Consider the following 24456-nt stretch of genomic DNA (forward strand, 5'->3'; position numbering starts at 1 on the left):
GAAGCAGACACCACTTCACTCACTTCCCCGGACTCACAACCATTATTGGCTGTACAAGGGCACTGTTATCACGCTCGCAGATGTTTCAGCTGGAATGTGTTCAGTGGTTCGAGGCCCAACTGTAAATACTGTAGGTAGCCAGTAATGATTTAATGCATCTTTTCAGGAAGGGTCAGTCAAGATTTAGCAGGCAAATGGTTTATTTAACGGCAGCTGGAATACTTTTTTTTTTTTTAAGGTCAGACTGAAAATGGCTGGGACAGTGTGCATGCTTAAGGCTGGCTTTACACTGTGGATGTTTTGCACAACTATGTGCAGGTTACAAATGAAAAATATTCTCATGCAACATAATTTAGTAGCTGTTTTAAACACGGCCATCATTGAGAATATGGAGGTTACCACATACACCTGCAGTCTATTCTGAAAGGTATTTGTAGTGTATTTTATGTTACAAATGAGAAAAGCTTGAGAGACAAGTTCCAACCCTGGCTTCTTTTTCACCTTCGCACATCTGGCCAATCACTGTGTGAAGTTGGTGTCGGATGGTCTGTTTCCAAAAGTTAAAATAATTTTTTGGATGCAAATCCCTCAAATCTTACATCAGAAGTCTGTGGGGAGAGCACTGCTGACCTTTAGACTCACACCAGGAGGTCTGAAGGACTCTCTTTAACCTTGAAACCCTCACTCTTATAGGCATCTTCTGATTTATTGCAGCTGTTCTCGTGTCCAGCGTTAACCTGAACACTGACCTCTGTCTACTTCACGAGAGTCTCCCGGCCTCTTGGGAGCTGTAGAAACTCTTTGAATCTCTCGTCTCTCCAGTATTCAGGACTGCGGTTGCCAGGTTGACCGCTCGTTGCCAGCTCCTCTCTAATTTTTTTGGGTGGTAGTTCTGCCTACAAGCCATCTGTGTAACTGTTTCCAGGCTTGTTTGTGGCATTTGGAGACGTGCTTTTTGTCACAACATCACCTCTGCGTCCGTGGCGCCGTCCCAGGCCTATTTACATACCTGTGAATCGAGCAGGAGGCTCCGAGGAGAAAGGCATGCAAATGTACGTTTGCCTTGGCACTCCTCGGTGCCCACATCAAGAGCGCTTCTCTCAGAGTGGCAGGGCGGTCCGGCAGCTCTAACACAGGTTGCTGTTCAGCGAGGAGGGCAGACTGAGGGCTCAGACTGAGTGCTCGTTATTCACCTCTACAGGTGCTCCTTTGAAATTCATGTGAGGGGGAAAAATGTACTCATGTGGTACAAGATGTACACTTCTGAATGTGTTCAAAGGTTTGCTTTTAATGGCAGAGTTTTACTGTTTAAATCTTGTTCAGATCAAGTTTTTACACTGTATTTGGAGCGAGTTCCACTTATTTAAACATTTCTTGTCTCTCCTGAGTCATGCGCTACACCGCCCCTACGATTTCCTGCTCCATTTTATCTTTGTAAGTTTTAAGAAAACATTTTTAATCAGATTTATACGATTTTTGCATTAATGTAATGCTAAACCTTGATTTTGCTTAACTTGAATATGAAAAAAAGACATTCCTGGCTGATTATTTTGACAGTTAATCAACTTTTTTTCCAGAAAATGTACTGAAACATGTAATATATTTCTTTCTTTCCTATCTTTCAAGTAGCAAGGCGACTAATGACGGCAAAAGTTTCCACAGAAAACAACTTTCTTGGTATCCATTCCTCCCTCTGTGGCAGACACAGGAGGGACGAGTCATTTTGATTTGCTGTTTCTAGGCTGTGTTGTTTTCCATTGCACTATTCAGTATAATGGCAATCTCACTTTAAACCCATGATTGATTTCTGCTCTGTCATCCTGAGGGGGTGTTTCAACCTTTCACTCTGCTCTGTTGATATATGAGCATGTGTTTTCAATTCTCAATCTCTGAGCTCGGGCTGTTTTGGGGTTTTTGACATTTTGATGCAGCACTCACTGCAAGAAATCCTCCATGTTGACTTAACTGTCTCCATAAAGCAGTAGTGACCATCGCGTATGTGTGAGCTCAAGTGCTGTTAAATATGATTGTAAATCTATTATCACCAAAGTGTGAGTCATGCACTGAAACACACAGCATATCTGGTCTTTTTCTTCTTCTGCCTAACTCTTCCAGAAAACTCCTGGACAGGATTTTTATCATGTGTTCGGTCCCGGTTCGGTCGCGTGTGAGCTTGTGTGTCCGTGTGTGTGTGTGTGTGTGTCCTTCCAGTCTGCAGCTGTCTAATCTTGCAATGTACTGGACCATTCAGTCTGATATTTGTTTTGCACATTTATGATTGTATGCTCAATGTATGTTGTGGTTGCTGTGATTCAAATGTTTTGAAAAACATATTTTACTTACATTTTTACCTAATCTGTTGCAGGCCACATTTTAGATTTTGTCTTTGCAGATTAATTTCAGACCAGATATTGTATTATCAAGTTAAGTAAGGTACAATAGCAGATCAATACATCCCATTTTTGTTGTCTTACTCTCCATTTTGACTGTAAGGGAGCTGATTCCATGAGACATGTTTCAAATTTGTTGTAGTTGGCAGCAAGTAGTTAGAGAAAGATGGTAACTCTAGATTTGGGTTAATAAATCAAATGTGGGTCCCTTAACCAGAAGTATGAAGTCAACAAATGAAGTTGAAACTAAGAGTATAGCAGGTCATTAGCCACTTGTTGGCTACTGTACAGCCTGCTGCTCTGAGCTGGTGTCTGTATCAGCAGAACTCATTGAAAAACCAAGGTAAATAACAACGCACCTCTAAGTACTGATTAAAAAACCCCCGATAAAATTTGGTTCACCATCTTTCCTGTCTAAGCATCTTCTATAATTCTGCAAAAACATAATCCATCCCTGAAGTAGCGTTTTAATTCTATCCAGGGATTCACCTCTATTCACCAGACAACTGGCTGAGCTTCAGCTCTTCTTTGTTTGGGAGGGGAGACATTTGCACTCTACTGAAAGAACTTTGCTATTTATTATGTTTTCTTTTCCACTAATCAAATGGAAATTTAAGGTTTTTGGCCACAATGCATTTTGATATTTCTGTTCCTTTCAAATAAAGGCTCCCTGAAGCATAATGTTTGCCATGACTGTGAAAACTCCGTCATAAAAGAGGAAAAACGCAGTGAGCTTCCCATGTTCAAGGCTTCCCCTGGTTTTAGTCTTGGGACAATAGACCTGGCTGTGGCTGACCACAGCTGTGTTTGTGCTGAGTTGGTGTACTGGAGTAATTCCCCTCTTCCTCCAGTTGACCATCTGGCCTGAGCCCGGCTGTCCCCGGGCGGCTGAGAGCTGCCGGGGCCGGAGGAGGTGGAGGCAGGTGAGAGCAGCTCTCTGGCTGCAGACTTCTCTCCTCCTCTGTACATCCCAGCCTCTGTCTTCACATCTCAGCTGATTAGTCTGCAGAAGTCTGGACAAAACATATCAGCAGATGATTATCAAATTCAGTAAAGCCAAGTTGACAATAGTATCTTTAAGGAGGATGTTCTCCCTGGATAACCTTGGCAAGACTTTGTCAGGAATGTAGCAGCAGAAGACACATAATAATGCTCGGTTGTGTGCTGGAGGTTGCGCCATCAGTCAGAGAAACAAAATCCACCCTCAGATACACTTACACTGATTTCATCAGCATTTAATGCATTCCACGTTTTACTGTGTGCTCAAGTGTTGCAACTGAGTTTTCAGTTTTCTCAGGTTTCCTTAATGTGCAGTCTGTTTCTACTTCACTTGATTGTGATTTAAATCTGCATATTTTGTAAGAACTCAGTCAGCAAATTGGCATTTAAGTGCCTAGTTAGTTCTGTACATTTTCTGTCATTCATTTCTTGCTATATGATGAATTCAAGATAATAAAATGTGACAACGTGCTGGTCTTACAGAAAGCAGGCAGGAGTACCGGCACAGAAGCTAAGCAATGTACTGCTTTGGACAGGGGCAGCAGCAAGACATATTTTAACCACCTACAAAAAACCATATTAGTGTAAGTGTACACTAATTTTAGAATGCTTTTCTGACAGGGAACTGAATATCCATCTATGCTGTCTTCAAAGCTGCCAGACTTCTTTGACAGAAACAGTAATTTTACCTCATGGGAGTTGCTGGTCGGCCGCTGCTTTGATCGTTTTCTTTGTTTGTTATTGTGATTTTGGTGAATCTGAACTAAACCTTTAAGACATTTAAGTCACACAAACAAACTAGCTGATGGAGGCAGCTTTAGACCAGAAACTCCCATGTTCTGTGAGGTAAAATTACTGTTTTGGTCAAAGGAGTTTGGCTTTGCTAAGGGCATCAACAAGAGCTTCAGTTCTCTCAGCGTAAAGTGAAACAGGGCTGCCTGGTGCCAGGATAATGTGGTGAAATTATTCTAAATGTAGTGTAAATTTAGGCTGATATTGATTTTTTTATCTGAACTTTGACCTTACTTAGTATGGTTGTTCAGCTGTAACATACAGTATTTCATTAAATAACTCTAGTCGCCAAGCTGCATCTCACCGTGACTTCAGCCAGGTGATCCGACGAGGAATGCGCCCGACGCCACCTCAACTCTTTGGCCTTTCATGGGCAACCAACCATGTCCAGCTGGGCTTTTCTCTCCTGCCTCTCCTGCTTCCACATGAAAGAGACCCAGTTTTGTGTCACAGGGAAGTCATTCTTCAGAAAGAAGTGGGCTGTTAGTGGGAAAGAAGAATTTCTGTTCTTCCTATCAGAACGGTTCACTTGTTTTTTATGATGTATTGTGCAGACTTGTCTCTGGAACACAGAATGCTTTGTATGTTTTTTGTCTAAGTGGGTCTGTACATAAACGTGTGAATTCCCAAGCTTTATCTTGCTAATGTACCCCATGAAACAAAACAATAAGCACGACGGTTTTCTGGCAAACGTGATTCAGTGCTGAGAGAGCTGAGCGTGTTGGGAATCTCTCAGCCAGACCGACCTTGTTGACTGTGAAACACTGGGATCTGTTGCACCTGTTGGGAACATGAAGGATTTAAACAAATGCAGTCAGATGTCTCTGACGTAGCATGGCTAAGATAATGTTGCTATTTAGATATTGAAATCCTTCAAGAGAACAAAGCTCCGGCTTTCACCTTCTGCTCTCACCTCTCTGTGTGTCTGTCTCTCATTTTCTCAGCGTGTCATCCTCCTTCTGTTTCCTGTTTATCTCACTCTTTACCCAGTTCAGTTACTGTCAAACACAACACAGCTCTACTTTTCTATAAGTGAGTTATGATTTGTTGATAGTAACCCTAACCCATGGAAGAATGTGGCAGATTAAAATGCAGCAGAGGTCAGGGGTCAGCTCTTCAGCTGTTTGTCTCTTGAGTGTAAAACTTGGCTGAGGTGTGTTCATGGACCTGTGCAGGGGAGCGCTGTTGTGTAAGGACACCCATGTTGCGGCTTGAAGATGATTAGGATCTTATCTGATAAGGACCAGGCGAGCTCTGATGGTCGACTTCTTCTGAAATGTTTTTTAGAAGATAAAAGAGCATCTTAAAGTTGTAAGAAACTACCTAACACCAGACATCTGGGATCACTGAACTGAGCTTTGATTAGGTTTTGCTCAGAGCGGATCCACAACGGTTGTGTGTTGTGTAAGAACACATAGTAGAGGACAGCATACCTTACATGTTAAAGGAAAGCAGTGATCATTGTGGGGAAGGAAAGTATAATTCTTCTTGCAAACGTCTTGCTTCTTTTTACTACCAGGAAAGGTCGAAAACTCTTTTACGGTCACTACTTGGTTGGATAAGTACATTTAATGTGTTCATTTTGTCTGATTATGACCAGAAAATATTTTTAATGCACTGCTGACAACATCACCATTATAAATAGACTATTTCCTGCATTATTTTCAGACAAATCCACAAATTCTAACCAATGAATGTCCTATCTAGAGCCGGAGCTGTTAGGCAATTAATCAATTAGTCGATCAAAAGAAAATTAGTCAGCAACTGTTTTTGATTTATGTATCATTGTAGTTATATTTCAAGCATTATTCATTAATTTCAACGTCTCCAATGAGAGGATTTGCTGCTTTTCTCTGTTTGTCATAATACACTGAATATCTTTTGGGTTTTGGACATTTGAAGCTATACTGTTTTATTGTATTGTTATTTTTAATAGTTTTGATTCCTGCAAAACAATATAAATATTAGGGGAAAATTCAAATTTCACTATATTTCTAACCAAATACCTTGATATTGATATTTTGATGATATTGTGATGATATTGTAGGAATTAAAATGCCAAACTTGAACATGACACCTTTAAAATCAGAAAAAACACCACTTATGCCATATCCAAAATCTAAGACCACATCTAGTTTCATACTGAAATGGTATAAAAAAACATCTTTAAACATATTTTAAGGTCTACAGCTTTTAAAATATTTTTTTCAGTCAAGCAGCTGATATATCACAGCTGTTGTTTTACATCATTTTCATCTTAAAGTTGTCCACAGGGAATTCGTCTGCACTGTATCAGTATCACTCAAACACACGTCAACACACAGTTCATTGCCACTCAGACTTTCTCTTGCCCTCAAATATCAACAGTGAACTTTAAGTCTTTTCTCTCATGTATTTATGTTGGATACATTTCTGAGGAGGAGGATGGGATGTCTGTGGTGATTATTTCATTCTCATGCTCCCAAAATCCATCAAGCTCATGTTCTTTGAGTGCACAGACCTCATCTGTCATATTCGCTGTAATAACGACGGCTCATACTAATGACAGGATATGGATGGGAACCGTGCTGCTCATTTTTTTCCTGTTTTCTGATAAATCTGCTTCAGAAATATTACTTATTTCAAGTGGATTCCAAATTACTTGCCAGGAACTGATTTATAGGAAACACTTGAATGTTCCCTTGTATTTTTGGCTACTTTTTCCTGCAGCAGCGGCTTCGGAAGAATATCTGCACTTTATCTTTCTGATTTTGCATTAACAGACTCCCTAACTTCACCAGTGGTGACTTATTTTAATTAACTCTGTGCCTAACATGCACATGTTTTATAACAGTGTGTACAGAAAGCTCAGCCACAGGGCTGAAGTCTGTTCTGTTATTACTGTTTTAATAACACGTTTCTTTTCTTATTTCTATTTCTCTCTTCAGTTGAAGCAGCCTGACAAAGCAGCGGCGGCCGCTCACACTTATTTCCAGGCCAATCCCGAACATGTGGAGATGGGTCAGAACCTGGAGCAGTACAAAGACCTGCAGGGTGTTGGAGAGGACCACTTTGTGGACAGAGAAGCCCGACCTCACCAGGTAAGCCACTGTACATCTTTCTTTATCCCTTTTCCACGCCTTTTACATTTTGATGCGTCTGCTTGAGCATGTGTCAGATCATCAGTGTGAAAAGTACAGCTGTTGTTGTCACTGTATGGAGGGGCCTTCGTGTTAATGGGCCTCTCAGTTTAATGACTGGAAACTCATTAAGTGCTGGTTGCAGTGAAGCCCTGAATGCTGAAAAGTTTTGGATCCTTTGTGCTCTGATCCACTGAAAGTTCTTCACCCTCTCTCTCATTTCACTCTTTGTTCTCTCTTTAGCTTCAAGTTTAGTGCCTGTGAGTTCCTACTAGGGGAGTAACTGTATACAAAATTATTGATTCAGTGCAGTTTTGTTTTCATTTATTTTGAACTGACAGTAGTGCAAGTGTCAGAGTCAAATTCCTCCACTTTATTTCACTGAACAAACACTGAACTAACAGGTCACAATAGGCTGTAAAACTGAGAAGCATCTCTCAAGCTACAAAATGGAAAATATAAAATTAATACAATGATAAGAAACAAACTTGTGCATTAGGAGTTTTATTAGTTAGTTCTGCCTTGGTTATATTTAAACATTTGTCATCCAGGTGTTTGGATCAAATGTACATTAGCATTTTGGATATGTTTCCGTTCATATAGCATTAATCTACAACAGTGGAGCAACATCGACACACAATTTTGCCTCATCCACAGCTCTCTCTCTGTCTCTGATTTAGCTGACCAGCAACTTATTTAAGATTGGCTGTTTAATTTCTGCTCGCTATAGTGTGACTGACTCATATGCCAGTCGGCTTGTCATGCTGACCTCAGCACCTGTTGCTAAAGACACACAGCTAAAACTTTCCAGCCGGGACTCGTGCATATAAAATGTTATTCTGCATAGGTGCATCTAATAATGTACCATTTATTCTACCTGCAGCTCTGTGCACTTGACTGTGACTGTTGGGCCGTGACAGTTCAGTACGAAGACGTTACAGCCCTGTAGAACCTGATAATGTAATAACCCTGATAATGTAATAAAAATCTGCACTTGAGTCCATTGAAAATATAATAAAACCTGATAATGTAATAACTTCCTGATAATGTAATAAGGTGCATTTCCCAATAATGTAATACACTTTTTACCAATAATGTAATAAAGTATAACACCAAGCACCTTTAGATTTCAAGAAGCTGTTGAATGCATTCATGTGTCGTGGATACCTTGTTTGTGAAAAACGGATGAACGGGTCAAAAGTTAATAAACATTCAACTTTGACCTGTTGGTGGCGCTAGAGCTCTTGAGCTAGTGTTGCCTATACAGTATCACCACTTGAACTCAAGTAATGGGTGGTCTGCTGTTAAATTATTACAATATTGGGGAATTATTATATTATCAGGACTTGCTTAATGAAGGCTAACCTGATAATGTAGTAACCTCCCATTAATGTTATACTTTATTACATTATTGGTAAAAAAGTGTATTACATGATTGGGAAATGCACTTTATTAGGCCTATATTATCAGGAAGTTATGAAATTATCAGGTTTTATTACATTTTCAATGGACTCAAGTGCAGATTTTTATTACATTATCGGGGTTGTTACATTATCGGGAATTTATTACATGATCAGGTTCTACAAGCCCTTGTGTCTGCAGCACCTTCTGAGAGAAACTACACACTCTCAGAAACTAAAAGACAACCTCAATCTGTCATTCATTCATGCTGAGACCCAACTAAACTTTGAAGCATGACTGATAATTTAAGTTGTTGTCTGTAACTTCCCTTTAGTTTTATGAGCAAAGCAACTCTTCTTTGGGGACCATTAATCCATGTATATGTTACATCTTGTTTGAAATGCATTCATAAAGAAGTGACAGTTGGAGTCGTCTCTGGCAGCTGCTCAGCTCCTCTTCTGTTTATTCCAAACAAAGGATCATTGCTGCTGCAGGAAACTTAATGTGCATCAGAGGACTTGTTAAAAACTTTTATGAACTGGCTACAGTGAACAACAAATATTTGCTTTTATATAAATGTCAAGGATATTTATATATAGGATATATATTTGAATACACTATTCAACTATAAAGAGCTTTACTGAGAACCGGAGGTCGTAAATACTCATCCCATCCTTCTTCTGCCCTCTGTCACAGCGCTCCTTCTCAGCAGCAGTGAGTCTTTATGACAAAGGAGACTACGAAGGAGCCATCGCTCTGTTTGAGGAGGCTCTGGTGGAGTACTACAGAGCAGACTCAGAGTGCCGGGCCCTGTGTCAGTGGCCGCAGAGGTTTGAGGGCCACGACTACCTCCGTTATCGGTACAGTCTCCATGAACTCGTATCAGGTAAGAGCCGACATCTCAACAGGTTTACTTACTGTTGTTAACATGCATCTGTCCTGTTTTTATTCTTAAGCAGCACAAACCATTTGCATATGGGGCGGCTGTGGCTCAGTTGGTAGAGCTTTCATCCAGTAACCGAAAGGTTGGTTCGATCCCCGACCATGGCAGCCCACATGTCAAAGTATCCTTGAGCGAGATACTGAACCCCAAATTGCTCCCGATGCTGCGTTCATCAGTGTGTGAATGAATTTCCAATGGTGGCAGGTGGCACCAGTGTGCCCTGGTAGCCTCGGCCACCAGTATGAATGTGTGCGTGAATGAGTGAATGAGTGAATGAGCGTAGTGTAAAGCGATTTGGATAAAAGCGCTATATAAGTGCACCCCATTTACCATTTACCATATGTAACCACAACAAAAAATAAGGGTGTATATACTGCATTCAAGTCTGAGAAAAAACATGGACACAATATTGACTTTGGATATGATTTGTTGGTGTAATCAGCTGTATTTATTCTGAAAATGTCAAAATCAGAGAAATGATTACTACAACTATTTATACTTTAAGTTTTTAATTAGGTCAGGACTTCCTTGTTTAGTTTGTGGTTTAAATTATTTACAGCCCCTTTGTGTGTCACATCGACAACAACATGTTGGTGTTGAGTAGATGTTGATTTAACAGCTGGCACCAATTTAAAACCCCCATGAAAAAACTGTGACAAAGAAACAAATGACATCAAAGACTGATTCAAGCTGCTTTGGTGTGATTTGCTGTTGCATAATAGCATATTGTGATATTTTATTGCTTGTATGTGATTTGAACACCTCTTGCATGTTGCATTGCATTGAAAGCTTGCTTGGATGTTCTGTGCCTTCTTAGAAACCCTGCCTCTTGTTTTTTTTTGGTGATTTGTAAAAAACACTTTTTAGACACACTGCCCTCTGACAGTGGTTTCATAAATCCTGTCTTTGGTTGATTCCGCAAGTCCCAGAGGTCCATTACAGTCTTAGATGAAACAAATGAGACTGTTTAGTTGTGGAGCATTTTATCAACTCATCCACAAACACGTCTGATTGTGCTGCGTGGCCCTGAGCCAGAGCTGGGCTTTGTTGTGCTGAAAGAGCCTGAGGACACTTAGATAAGGCCAAGCAACACCCGTCATGGGTGGGATCAAGTTGTGTTTAATTGTACTTACGTGCTGTTGTTAAAGGGGAAATTTGCCATCTCTTATGTGAACTTCCTGCCAGTCGGTATTGATGATAAATTCTATAATTGTCAACTAAGAGTTAAGGAGAAAACTGTGCGTCATTTTTGAATTAGTGAAAATGAACTATTCCCAATTTTTTCTAAAGACACCTGGTCTTCTGAAGCTAGCTGTTTTGAGATTGCCGTTTTAAGCTGCAATATTTACACCTCTGTAACGTTTCGCCAATTTAAATTTAAAAGCACCAGAGGTGTGATGTTGTTCAGCAAAGTGCTGAACAACATTGCTTGAGTTTATAGAATCTCTACAGTGAGAAACAGCACGACGGACAGTTCTTCCACCATTATTGTTTTGAATCCATTCACTGCTCCTGTCGCTTATTGTACACATACTGCCACAGCACATGTTATAAGAATTTTTCAGAGTGACCCTTCAATAAAAACAGTTGGATTCAGAGTATCAGAGTTCAAGTTGAATTAAATTAAATCTTGTACAAGAGGAGTGTTTAAATCATGCAACACAGCGAGTAAGGTTACAGAGAAAAAGGCTCACATGCAAAAAAAAAACTGTTGGCTTATATGCATCCTATAGTGGGAGGTTTCCAACGTCTAGTTGACCTGTCTGACACAGATGTTGTTATTCTCAGTTCCCCAAAGTCAAAGGTATGGTCAGCAGAAATACGCTGCACTGTTACACACCACTAACGTCACCTACCACTTTGTCCTGTGATGCCTGCATTGTGAATGCACTCCAATATAACGCCATTGTGGAATCAGTATGAATGTCTTTAGGCGAAATGCCAGCAAAGCTCGCTACAGCAATATAGCGAGACTTTTGTGGAAACTTCTTTCTTCCAGCTATATCACTGTCATGTCAAATGACATCACTGGATACAGAAGAACAGATTTTGAAGCTGCAGCTTCAGGTGGTGGATTTCTCTTTTGAGGTGTTGCATTAGAAATACAGACTGTTGTTGCACCCTGGAGGCCTTTTAGATATGTTTTATATCATATACTGCAATCACAACTTCCCCAGTTCAGTTCTGGCTGCAGATTTGTTGCATACCTCTCTCCCTTCATCTTCACTTGTCATTGTCTGCCTTTGAAAAACAGCCAAAATGCCCCAAAATATATTTTTAAAAAGAAGTGTAGACTGTTGCTTACAGCCAAGCTTTCAAATTATTTTATCAATATTTGTTTTCATCCGTTGCCAAGCTTTTCCTGGCACTCCTCATGTTCCACATGTTGAAATAGAGAGATTTATTTGTCAGTGCTTTGGCATTGAATTACTTGGAGATCAAAATGTGTAAATAAATGTCTAACTGAAAAGGCTTCAGAGCAGATTAATTGGTACAAATAGGAGCAGGGTTAGTACGGTGTAATCTGTGGTACAAAATAAACACAATGTGGAATAATTAGGTCCATTGCACAGATTTAGCTGGATTTTTTTTCCCACAGGCTTTCTTCATTTGTTCATTGTTGTATGGTTTACCACAGTGCTTAGAGCTGGATTATTAAATTAGCTGAGAAACGACATCCAAGACAGAATGGAGCAGCTCTTTTAAATTCAGAACCCATTTCACATTTTAGGGTTTACAGTTTCACTGAGCAAACTTTTCTGATCACTGACATTACTTTAGTTGGTGAGACCACATTACAGACCCTGAGGAGTCACTAAACTCTACTTATGATGCTATTAAGACGTATTAAGACATGGTGAAAAAGGAATATTACACATACCAGAGCTAGCTGATCTAACTGACTAAACAAATCAATATATATATTTACAATTTGTGAGTTCACGTTGTATGTTTTGAGCAAATTCTCTACACTAAATAACATACACATAAATAACTGAAAGGATGGTCAGTTAGTGCCGATATGTTGAGTGATATTCGCTGAGATGAGTTCAGTTACTGTTCTGGGATTTGGTAGACATGCTCCATTACCTTCTTCAACAGTCCAGGAAAACAGCCCGAACCGGAGCCAGGACAGCAGCCTGAGTGCACCCAAAACCTGCTGAGTCACTACGGGACCGCCCTCTGTCTTCTTCTGTCTCTCTCTTTAACCTCACTGACCTTGTTTCTTCACTGCAACATTCTTCTTTAAGGGACTCTCCAGCAAGTTTCCGCTCATTTATTACAAATAACAAATGTTATTGTTGTTTTAAATTCCAGTTGAAAATGTTGAGTGTTTGAATAGTTCCCAGTTTGGGTGGTCTCAGTGTCTAGTTCAGAGGGTTCCTTATTGGTGGTTACAAAACAGCTTAAAAAAAAAAGTGACATTCTACTTCAGTAATATTTCACAGTATCAGTGTTTTCTTAATGTTTGTTTTGATATCATAGACTTGTTAATGGAGGTCTGTCTGGATTCAGCTTTATGAGCTTCCTTTTTTCACATCTCTATTGATTATTTCAACATTCACAAGCATAAAACCTACAGCTGAAAATGTAAACAAATAAATCTGAAAATAAAATGAAACGGAACAAAAATATATCTTTAGTCAATCCATTCTCTCAGTTTTATCAGCTTAATCAGTTATCCTGTTTGGGTGCCGAATAATGGCCTCTTTTTTCCAACTTTTCTCCCATCTGTTCTTGCAATCTTAAAAATGTGTCAGTTTTTCCATCTGTAGGTTTTGTCTACAGTCTCTATCCATTGTTCCTAAGTAAGGAGATCCACTTTATACCTTTTCTTTGTGAAAGCTATCAACAATAATGTGACAATAATTTTAATTTTTGACTTTGGTTAAAGTAGAGCCTCCTACTAGCACCTGAACACATCACCTGGTAAGCTTTTTGTTTACCTAGTCACCTGGTTCACCTTTCCCATGCACAGTCCATGCTTTGATAGACAGCTTTCAGTACATTTCTACACAACAGTGGTGTAAATTTGACCAAAGTGGGCAACTAATTGTTTGCTGTTTTATTTGTTTTTAGTAACACAAAATTAATACCCTGAGGAAATATATCAGCACGCTGAACTGCCAGCCCAGGCTTTGGCTTACTACATAATTAGTAACTATATACTGTAAACTGCCTATTAAACATTAAGATTAAGTATGACATTACCAACAAACCATTTACACTGAAGTACGCACTGAGCCGGTCTGACCCAGCCAGCAGCACTCACATCTCCAAAAATGTTGCAACAACTTTCCAAACAGGTGTTATTTGAATCTACTGGCCACATATAGGGAATCAAAAGCTTTACTTTCTCACCTGAAAAAAAACTTGTGACATATTTACTGCATTTAGCCCTGTCTAGCCTGGCTGAGAATCCCCGCCATTGTACAGTTTGAAGAGCTACATGCATTGCGAGGTGGTTGAGTATGTACAGTAAGCTCGCACATGCTCAGAAATTCTCCATTTCTTACATACCCAAAATCCACATATTATGCAGTTTAAACATACATACTCAATTTTATGTTATGCTCAGTATAAATAGTATATCAGCATGTGATTTTCAAACACAGCTGCTCTCAAATAGCTGTCAATTTCTTATTTGTTTATATTTTTATTATATTTAATTATATGTTATTATCTATCTATCTATCTATCTATCTATCTATCTATCTATCTATCTATCTATCTATCTATCTATCTATCTATCTATCTATCTATCTATCTATCTATCTATCTATCTATCTATCTATCTATCTATCTATCTATCTATCTATCTATCTATCTATCTATCTATCTATCTATCTATCTATCTATCTATCTATCTATCTATCGTTAGGAGAACACTTGTGATGATAGGCTTAAGCAATACCTTACATTTCTATTTAGATCCTTAAAAAGGATCGAATACAGGTACCTTTTGACTAGGTTATTTTGGTCAATAAGTTAAAGATATTGAGTATAGATACCCTAGTACAGAGAGGAAAAGGCAGTTTAGAAACACGTCAGCCCTTTCCTCCCACCTGCACCTCTCACTCTCTGTCACTGTTTCCTCTCCCTCTCCCTGCTGCTGTCTGGGCCCTAAACAGAGCAGAGCAGCTCAACGACAGAGGTCACTATAAGACAGTCAGAGCTCAGCCAAGCAGACAGTTACAGAGAGGAGCGTCACCAAGTGTTAGTCATACACTTTTAATGAGCTTCATAAATAACAAGCCCTAAGCTTGCGTTTTATGTTCTGTATTATTATTTTATCTTGTTTACAACATGGCCTGCAGCCAGGAGGACTCTACCACCATCCTCCTGCAGAGACTGAGGCATTTTAATGTCGAGGGATGTGTGTTTCCACAGCAAAGCAGCAGATCATAATTACGAGATTACACTGTTATGCAAATACATCTACTTTTGGTCAGTGGTGCTTTTGATGACACGAGTCAGGCCTTTCTCTCTGGAAATTGAGGCGGGTTTTGTGCAGTAGCCGCAGCTTAATTGCTGACAAGTGTGCTTTGTCTCAAATATGTATGGCCGGGCTGCATAAACACAGAAACTAAGGCTAATTAGTTTTGGCCGTGCTTTGTTTTACTTACAATCAGGGGATTATTTTCCATAGCACCACTCTACTTCAGCCTGTGATTATGATGTTTATTTGTGTTAAGATGTATTTTTTTGAGAGTAATATAATCCGTTTTGTGTGTTTTAATGAAAGAGAAAGCTTCTCATAGATTCACTCCCTCGTGCAGTGATTTAATTTTCAGGAGAAATTTCGTAATCTTTACACTCCTGCATTAAAACACATCATGTCTCCGCTCCTCCGAGACTCTTGAAGAGATCGAAACAGACCACAACTCGGCTGTGTGAGGGTGAGGAAAGTAGCGCTGCAGCTGCTCAAGAGTGACCTCACTGTGCATTCACGCTCAAATCATACACACACACAATCACACACACACTCCATCATCCACTCTGATAGCTCCTCTCTCAGGGATCGACAAAAGGAAATGATATGTAGCACCTTGTAAAGTCTGCCATTCCTCAGGTGGTGATGAATCTCGTTGTTTGTCGATCCTGCGAGGAAGACGGAGACATGAAAGCACTTTATGGTTAAAAAGGGAGCAACATTTAGATGATCTGCTCCACAGCAACAGGGAACAACATGATGTTGGACATGCTGTTTGATTTGATACAGCTCATCAAGTCAAACTCATTCCAGTTTTTTTCCCCCCGCACAAACAACCTACCTTACCCTTAACTCGACTACAGGGAACAAAAGACACCACTAATGCACTTTAAGATCTACTTTCATCATCTGTTTTACACACAGTTCTCATTATTCTCAGAGTAGGGACACATATGCTCCCCTGTTCTGTGAAGATCAATACAATAGACATTTAATTTGCTAATTGGTGCAGCTTTGATCACGTGCCTTGATGCCAAACAGGTTTTTCTGCAGTCCAAGGAAATCAGTGTAATGAGCTGGAGATCTGCTGCGATTAGTTTCCATCAGAATGACTGTAAGGCTAACGAGTACTTCCTTATTTTCAGCTGCTCCTCTAGCTCCGAGCTGATATCACATCAATGACCTCAGCACAGTTAATGGCTGTGGGCAGGAGACCATACTGTAATAGTGACCATATTGCATCAGTGTGTTAAATTTGCAACAGACCACACATAGTCGTATATCTGACTCACCAGGCCCAGCAGTCGTATAACTGACTGTAACTGTAATATAAACACTCTAATATGAGCTGCTGGCCACTGTTCTTGTTTGATACAATTATTTACAGCTTTGTTTTAATTACAGTAAACCATTACAAAAGGTTTTTTGATTCCGCAAATCACACAGGGTTAACGTATTTAAGAAAAATGTAGGATAAATAAAAAACCAATCCGTCTGGTACTCTGGCTGTAACTGCAGCCCACAGCATCTCTACCCACAGTGTCTTCTCAAATCAGAATTGAATTGAATGAGGGTATCAAAAAAGTGCATATACGGTACAACTGTGCCTTTTAAAAAGACACTTTATAACTATTAATTTCTACCATTGCTCTACATGTACATATTTTTACCAACCTGACCTTGTACATATTTTTTTAATTTTCGAGCAAGCAAACTGGAGTCAAATTCCTTGCATGTGCACATGTAACACATGTTTTGTGTAAGCCTGGCCAAAATCTTTTATCCCAAACAAGAGAGTTTCTGCTGTTTTTTTAATACTATGCTGTTTTTAATTTTAAGTTTTTAACAACTCATTCAAGAACCATCAACCACACTACCTCTCTCACACTTATGTTATCTATTTATTGTCTATTTATTGCAATGTCTAGTGTCTTTTTTAATTTATTTTAGGGCCTTAGTTCTTTATTCAGGTGTTCCTCCATCGGGACCTGAGTACATCATTTTCTTTCCCCTTCATGTACCAACAATAAACTTCCCTAAATGCTTGAATCATATCTTGTTTCCAATATATATCATGATAAAGCTGATGAAACTGATAAAGTTTTTGACCATATATATTCTCATATCTCAGTCCTATTTTGGAGTAAAACTGATCCGATTTCATTGTTTTGCAGATCACTTTACTCAGGTGCTGCACTGTGAACACGAGTGTGTTCGAGACCTCGCCACCCGGCCGGGCCGCCTCTCGCCCATGGAGAACTACCTGCCTCTGCACTACGACTACCTGCAGTTTGCCTACTTCCAATGTAAGTTGTTCAAGGAGTATAAAACACTTCGTAGCCCAAGGAACGAAACTGTTTGTGAACAGGACATCTATCAGACTGTGCTTTTGTGTATTTATGAACAAAGAAGATGGACACACCCAAAGGTCACACACTCCCTATACATGCACATACAAGAGTTGCAGACAGGTCGAGTCAATCATCAGCTGGCCGCACCCCGTTTACAGTTTCACATTGTTTAATAATGACATTATCTGGTGTTTGTGTCTGTCTGGGCAACTCTTACATGGGCGTATCCAATCTGATGTCCGGGCTCTCAGGTGCTTGTTTCCTTGTGTGTCTGTGCTTGTGTGTCTGTTTGTGTGTGTGTGTGTGTGTGTGTGTCTGTGTCTGTGTCTGTGTCTGTCTGTGCCTGTGTGTGGTAGAATGAATGAATGAACAGGCTCAAGTCTTCTGTTGTTGTTGAAGTAGTGAAAAACTCTTCTAGACAAGAGTGTTGGCACAACAACAAAGTGTAGTTGGGAAAGACAGTGTGCTGAGTGGTTGTGAGATCACCAGATTATACTTAATGACCCATAAGCATGTGGCTCTAATAAAGCAAAGTGGATCATCGGGTCTGTGCAAACACACTGAGAGCAGGCTCAGACTTCTAACAGCCGCTGATGGGTGTGTGTTGGTGTGTGTGTCTGTGGAAGCCTGAGAAGCTTTCTTGAGTTTATAAAAAGAGTCTTAGTGAATCAGATATTCAGTATTCTGTATGGGATTAATGGGAAATGGGAAAAACAGCATGGGGAAAACAGCTAAGCTAAGTGTTTATTTTTTGCTTCTGAAGATATATTATTTACTTATTCCCTGATATCAAATCCATTCACAATATCTATGACATTTTTCAAGCTTAACCATCACGTTATTTGCATTCTACCTCTATCAAGAACTGGAAGCGATGCATGCATGAACTTGACAACTTGCAGAGGATGAAAGCCAGTGCTAGTGAAATATGAGCATAAATTCAGTGTTACCACTTTAGTCGTCTTATTTAGCGAGATTTAATGAATCCTCAACCCACAGGATGTTACAGTACCTCCGCCAAGGAGTTATCTTTTTGGTGCAATTTGTTTCTCTGTCTGTCAGCAGGATTATGAAAAAATTACTGCCCCGATCTTTGTGAAATTTGATGGACATGGTCCAAGAAAGAACCCATTACAATTTGGAGTGGATCCCAGATGCACAAATGTATTTTCACTTCTGTAAATATTGCGAGATAGGCCATGTGTGCTGCATTCATGTTGTGTCAGAATGGGAAAAAAAATTATTCAGAAAAATATTTCACGGCTCACCTGATCTCTTTCTTTTGCTCTTCGTTTTCACGCAAATACTGGAAACAGCTGTCAACTTGTTGCTCTTAACTCAACTTAATCTTGAATAAATCTGAATTATATAAAACTAGAAGAGCACACAGGGAGCGCAGGGAATTAAAGTGAAAATGCTCCCTGTGATTTGGCTCCGCTCCCAAATGTAATGGCTTCTTCCTTGGCTAATGTTACACCCTTCCACCAAGTTACATGAAAATTATGCCTGTAGTTTTTCTGTCATCCTCCTGACAGACAGACAAATCAACAAGTAACTGAACCAAAAACATAACCCTGGCTGTAATAAGCAGCCTTTAAATCACTTGTGTTTCTTTAAAATCAGGGCGATGTATGATTTGCATGTTGGCAGTCATGTCTTAGTTATATTGCATCCAAGGCTATTTCCTTTCTTCACACAGAGCCGAGTTAATCTTTATCCAGCTTCATTAGGAAGTATTTTTAACAGCATGTTATTTATTTTAAATGCAGCAGGGTTTTTACTTCTTCCTTTCTTTAAGTACCAGCATTTTTCCTGTCCAAACTTAAAAAAAAATCGACGGCAGTTACTACTCGACACAAGTCAGTAATCTGAGTGCTTTAGCACCGAGCGGCGCTGAGGCCTCCTCCATGGCTCCACAGTGGACGTTTGCCATCACTCAGCAGCATTGTGCTGTAGCTGCTTAAGTTTCCTAAATAAATCCGCTATGACGTTTTTCTGTTTGACTGAGCTCAAATCTCCCGGCTCTTATTGAACACTCAGCTGACAGCAGCAGATACGCTGCCTAAGCCTCGGCCAAGACAGGAAGTCTTTGGTTAACCCTGCACACTTACAAGTTGGTTGTGCGTGTGCGTGTGTGTGCATGCGTGTGTGCATGCGTGTGTGCGTGCGTGCCTGTGTGCGTGCGTGTGTGTGTGTGTGCGTGCATGGAGTTACAAATGAATTTGTGTGCATTTGTGGTTCTTTCTTTAAATGAATGTATGTGAAACAGAGTTTGCATATGTGTTTAATCAACGCAGGAAGACAGTAGTGAAGCGTCCAGCTGTACATTCGTCTCACTTCATCACTGTCACAACTCCTGACAAGCTCCTCATAATCCACTGTGTGTGTGCACGTGTGTGCGTGCATGTGTGTGTGTCTGTGCACACTTTTTCCACTATGTCAACCAGTGTGCAGCTTTTGCTCCATTGCTGTAATGGTTTGGGAATGTCAGCCGTGATAGATACATTTCCACATTTCACTAAGGCACAGGTCATCCAGTCCATCCAGCAGATATAAATAAAAAACTCCACAGCACTGCTACAGTTCAAAAACTCTGCAGGTTACTTTTAATTGTGTTCCTATGTAAACTAGGGATTTTTGGAGAGAAAATTGTGATTATTTTGACTTATCTTGCAATTGCAATATGACTCACAATATTGGAAGGAATCATGCATATTTATACTAATTTTCATTGAAAATAATGTATATTTAAATGATCATGGTAGGATCTGCACCAAACAAAGATTTTTCTAAAGTCTGTAGAATATGATTGGTTGGCCACGACATCTTTGCTGAACCACAATACTTAATCCAGATAGTATTTTGACACATATTTTGTAAACATAATGCACCTCCCACAATTTGGGTAGTGCTCTCATGCAGGGGTCGGCAACTATTATTAACAAAAGATCCAATGTTGGCCAAAATGTTGGAACGGAGCCGCAAACCTTATTTTGAGCTTTATAATGAAGATAATAGGGCCTACCAGCATTACTAATAGGTCATAATGAGTAGAAACCTTAACTGTCTGTCTGTCTGTCTGTCTCTGCAGTGGACAGGCTGGAGGAGGCCTTGCAGTGCTCTCTGGCCTACCTGTTGTTCCACGAGGGAGACGAGTTCATGACGGACAACGTGGATTACTACAGAGAGCTGCTGGGACACGACGGCAAGCCAAGAGAGGTGATGATCTGCTGTTCTCGTGGGTTTGGGAGCGGTTGTTGGTTTGAAGGCTGGGAAAAATAACACGAGGATGACGGTTTGCTGAATGTGTCTCACAGACAGTTTATTAACTTAGAAGGGCTATATTTTTTGTTGTTTTGGTTGTAATGTAGGTTAATTTATTGTCATTTTACAAAACAGGGTTGCTAAGCAAAACTGTAGTCTTTACAGGAGAAAAATAAAACAGAACTATTTTTTGTACCTCCACACCGGCAACATTAGGAGGCAATATCTGTGAAAAGCCTGGAAGGAATTACTTTCACTTTGACCTCTTGGACTCACAGATGAAGTGGTTAGATTCTGGTGATCAAAATCTTTTCTCGCCATCAATATGACGTGGTCATATTTCACAGGTTGTTATATATATTACAAATATATTATTGTATTATTATTATTATTATTAATATTGATGCATTTATGTAAGCAGTGTTTTCATTTTCTCAAGATAGGGCTCATTTGAACTACTTCATATTCTGTTATAAGGTTAAATAAATAAAAAAGTCTCTTTAATCACTTTTAATTTATCATTTTTTTATGTTAAATTTTGAAACTGTCAGATAATTGTAGTGGAGTAAAAAGTAAAATATATAGTGGAGTAGAAGTATAAAGTTACATAAAATGGAAATACTCAAGTAAAGTACAAATACCTAAAAAATGTACTTAGGTAGAGTACTTGATTAAATGTACTCAGTTACAACCACCACTGGGTACCAATAGTGTTTTTAACCACTGACTGCAAAGACTTTTTGTATTGTTTCCAGTCAGGATACTTTCCATTACTCCTCTTTAAAAGTTGACAAGAACTTGGCATGGTAATTTAGCTTTCTTATGTTTCATTTAAGAAACACAAGAAGTGGATTTAAGTGTGGGGCGGAATAATTAGGAGAACTTAAAACATCATTAAAGTCAGTATAGTCTTCAGTCTATCCAACAATATACTTTCAGATTAAAGGGAATGTAGGGAAAGAGTCTGGAGAGGAAAAGTGTGGATTGGAGGGGAAAAGAGAAGACAGGAGGCAGCCGGCCGTTTGTTGTATTTCTTGGATGAACTTGCTACTCGCCGCTTGGCAGCTTTTGCCTCTTAAAGTTTGCTTTTCACTTGTATGTGTTCTCCATCCAGCTGGAAGTATTAAGCAGATTTTGCTACGTCAATGTGTTTACGACGACATATTTCTCCCCCTGGGCGTGCTCTTTATTATTTCCTTGCCCCCTGGTGTACATAACACTCTGAATGATTCAAGGCTAAATGGGTGCCCGCTAGAGAAAATTTGATTAGTTAAACCTGGCTACCCATCAGCCACTTCAGCATCAAGAATTTGTCCGTCCTGAAAATCTGATCGGCTGCTTTGAAAAGTCAAGCAGCGCCTTGTTTAAGTCTTAATTACACAACCTCTCTTTCCTAGAAAGCCTGGTACTCATTATAGCGAGCGGGGCTCCCAGCAGGACTGTGTGTGGCTGACATCGTGAGATAAAGAGAGGCAGGCGTGTTGCAGCTCATGCTTATGTTTTTCTACTCATAGCTAACATTTTTCTCTACCTCAAGTCTTTCCAGTCCCGTCAGTTTACAGTTCAGTCTCTGGCCCTCAGATCGGCTCTCCTCTCTGCGTCTTCTCTCCCTACGGCTTCGGGGGGCTCATTCACTGAGCCCTAGATCTCAGTGCCAGGCCTGACCTGCCTCCCTGCCAAAGAATCCTGCCTTTCAGGAACATTGGAGGAGGAGGAAAAGTCATGTCAGAGTGCCCACAGAAGTCTCCGGAAAAATTTGGGGGCTGTTTGTATAAGGGGTGCTGGAAAAGAGGGCTTCTCTTTTTCTTAAAACCACTACTTTAAACGCTACTGGAGGCTCAAGTTTCATAATACTCATCACCATGGCCTCCCTCCCCCAACTCCAACCACTTTCCCCTTCTCAAACAGACAAAAACACATGACTGTATGCAGTCTTATAGCACATTTACACTCAGACATCCACACATCCAGTATTTAAACAGACAATATGTCTTCTTCTTTTTTGGTACAAGGGGTCTCACGATCAAAACAATAACAAAAGTTAGAGTTTGGTAACATCATGAAGATAATGGGAGCTGTTTTACCACCATTCCTTCAGTGTTAATTTCTTCTTAACAGCAGCCAAATTATCCACAGAGGTCTCAATCAAATTAAACTGGTGATAACAACCAGTTAACTCACTGAATAAAACAGTTTCACATTAAAAATCTGTTTCCCTGATGCTGTTCGGCAAAGGGATTACATCGGTTTTCTCTGATTGTCTGATCACTTCATTCTTTTTTCCGGTCACTATATATATTTAACAATTATCAAGATCTACAAAGTAAATCCTATGACAGACAACCAGAAAGCTAAGGGGCAAAGAGGATATGACACTAAACAGTACATCGAACAGGCAGCCAATCATTTACCTTGATTACATTTATGGATTTCTCTAGGTTTTAAATCGTTGGAAACATTTAGGAAAATGTAAGAACACACCAAAATATATAACGTGGGTCTAGTTGTTTTTAGACATATTATGTATTTTAGAAAACTTTCTTGTAAATGTTTATCTTATGTGTAATGAATGAAAGAATGTTAACCAATGTCTGAAACCACTTTCATTTTTTTTTACTTTAGTATCTTAATATCAGTATTGGCCTCAATCATGTCAAATCCTTTAGACACACACACACTTTCTGTTATTGTCTTGTCACTATCTGTCCTAACACAAAGCCAAAAGCAGCACCCTCTGTTACTGTATGACCCAAAGATTGTAAAACAGCAGATTTTTTCTTCTATTCAAGTTTTTACTCCAGTCAGGAAACGGTAGTAAAACTGTCCCTCTGAGAGGACACAAAGAAAGAGAGCTGCCATCACACTCCATTAGTCCTGGCACTGAGGCGAGGAGAGCCGAGGGGCAGAAACAATAATAGTTCTGGTTCCTTTTGTTTGGGTTTAAAGGGTAAGAAGAGGGGTTAACTGTCACTTTAAGAGTTTTGATATATGATAGCTAAATATTAAATCATTATTGCTTTTGTTTAAGGACCTTTTCCGCAGTTATTTCCCTCCTTTAGATCTGTCAAGCATGCGTTTACATTTACCTTAATGCCTCAGGAAACTATTCACCATAAACCTTGTGCCGTGTTTGTGTTCTCAGCGCGCTGCGTGGTACCTGAGGAGGCACAAACAGGAACTGGAGCTTCTTCTGATTGGCAGCAGTACCATGGGTGTGGAATTTACTGAAGGGGTGAGTTTAACAGAAAATCCCAAATCCTCTTTTTTAATGTGTAGCTACAAATTGAAAGCAGACCGCGATTATTTCTTGGCAGAGCAGTGCCCTTTAATACTCTGCTTTGCCCAGAAATGAAAAGAGATGGTGTAATTTTACAGGCGGTTATCCGTAAGCCAGTCCACATGTGTCTGATGCAGAGCAGATCTCCTGCTGGGTGTGTAAAGGCATTACTGTGCCCCTGCTGCTGGTTGACTCAGAGCAGGGTAACAGGTGTCTGGGAGACATCCACTGCTGACTTTCAGCCAACAGCGCCACCTGCTGGCCACTTTGACATATGTCATAATTCACGAGTCAGTCATATCAGCCCCGCTGGTCTTGTGACTTCAATATTTTGAAAGTAAAAATGTGCAGATTACAGATGTCCCTCTGTTTTATTTGCAGAATTACTGGAGCAGCACAGGTGGCAGAGAGGACTCAAACAGGTAAAGAGATGTCATGATCTGTAAAATTTTGAAAATTATGAACTTAAGTGGTGTGAACGCAAGT

At 39.8% G+C, this 24456-nt stretch overlaps 1 protein-coding gene across 2 annotated transcripts in view; it reads left to right on the forward strand.

Annotated features, from left to right (window-relative positions):
• Positions 1-24456, forward strand: part of p3h2 (prolyl 3-hydroxylase 2) — a 72265-nt gene that overhangs the window by 41825 nt on the left and 5984 nt on the right. The window contains exons 1-7 of one of the 2 annotated variants that reach the window (XM_059341669.1): positions 6852-6963; positions 7109-7261; positions 9398-9587; positions 17253-17384; positions 20521-20648; positions 23836-23925; positions 24352-24392. In XM_059341669.1, coding sequence (XP_059197652.1) covers positions 7178-7261; positions 9398-9587; positions 17253-17384; positions 20521-20648; positions 23836-23925; positions 24352-24392 — 665 coding nt within the window. In that variant the 5' untranslated portion in view covers positions 6852-6963; positions 7109-7177. Of the gene's footprint in view, positions 1-6851; positions 6964-7108; positions 7262-9397; positions 9588-17252; positions 17385-20520; positions 20649-23835; positions 23926-24351; positions 24393-24456 lie in introns of those variants that run through there. The other variant, XM_059341668.1, reaches the window with a different exon arrangement.

The sequence above is a fragment of the Centropristis striata genome, chromosome 9 (assembly GCF_030273125.1).
Source record: "Centropristis striata isolate RG_2023a ecotype Rhode Island chromosome 9, C.striata_1.0, whole genome shotgun sequence".
Classification (NCBI taxonomy): Eukaryota; Metazoa; Chordata; class Actinopteri; order Perciformes; family Serranidae; genus Centropristis; species Centropristis striata.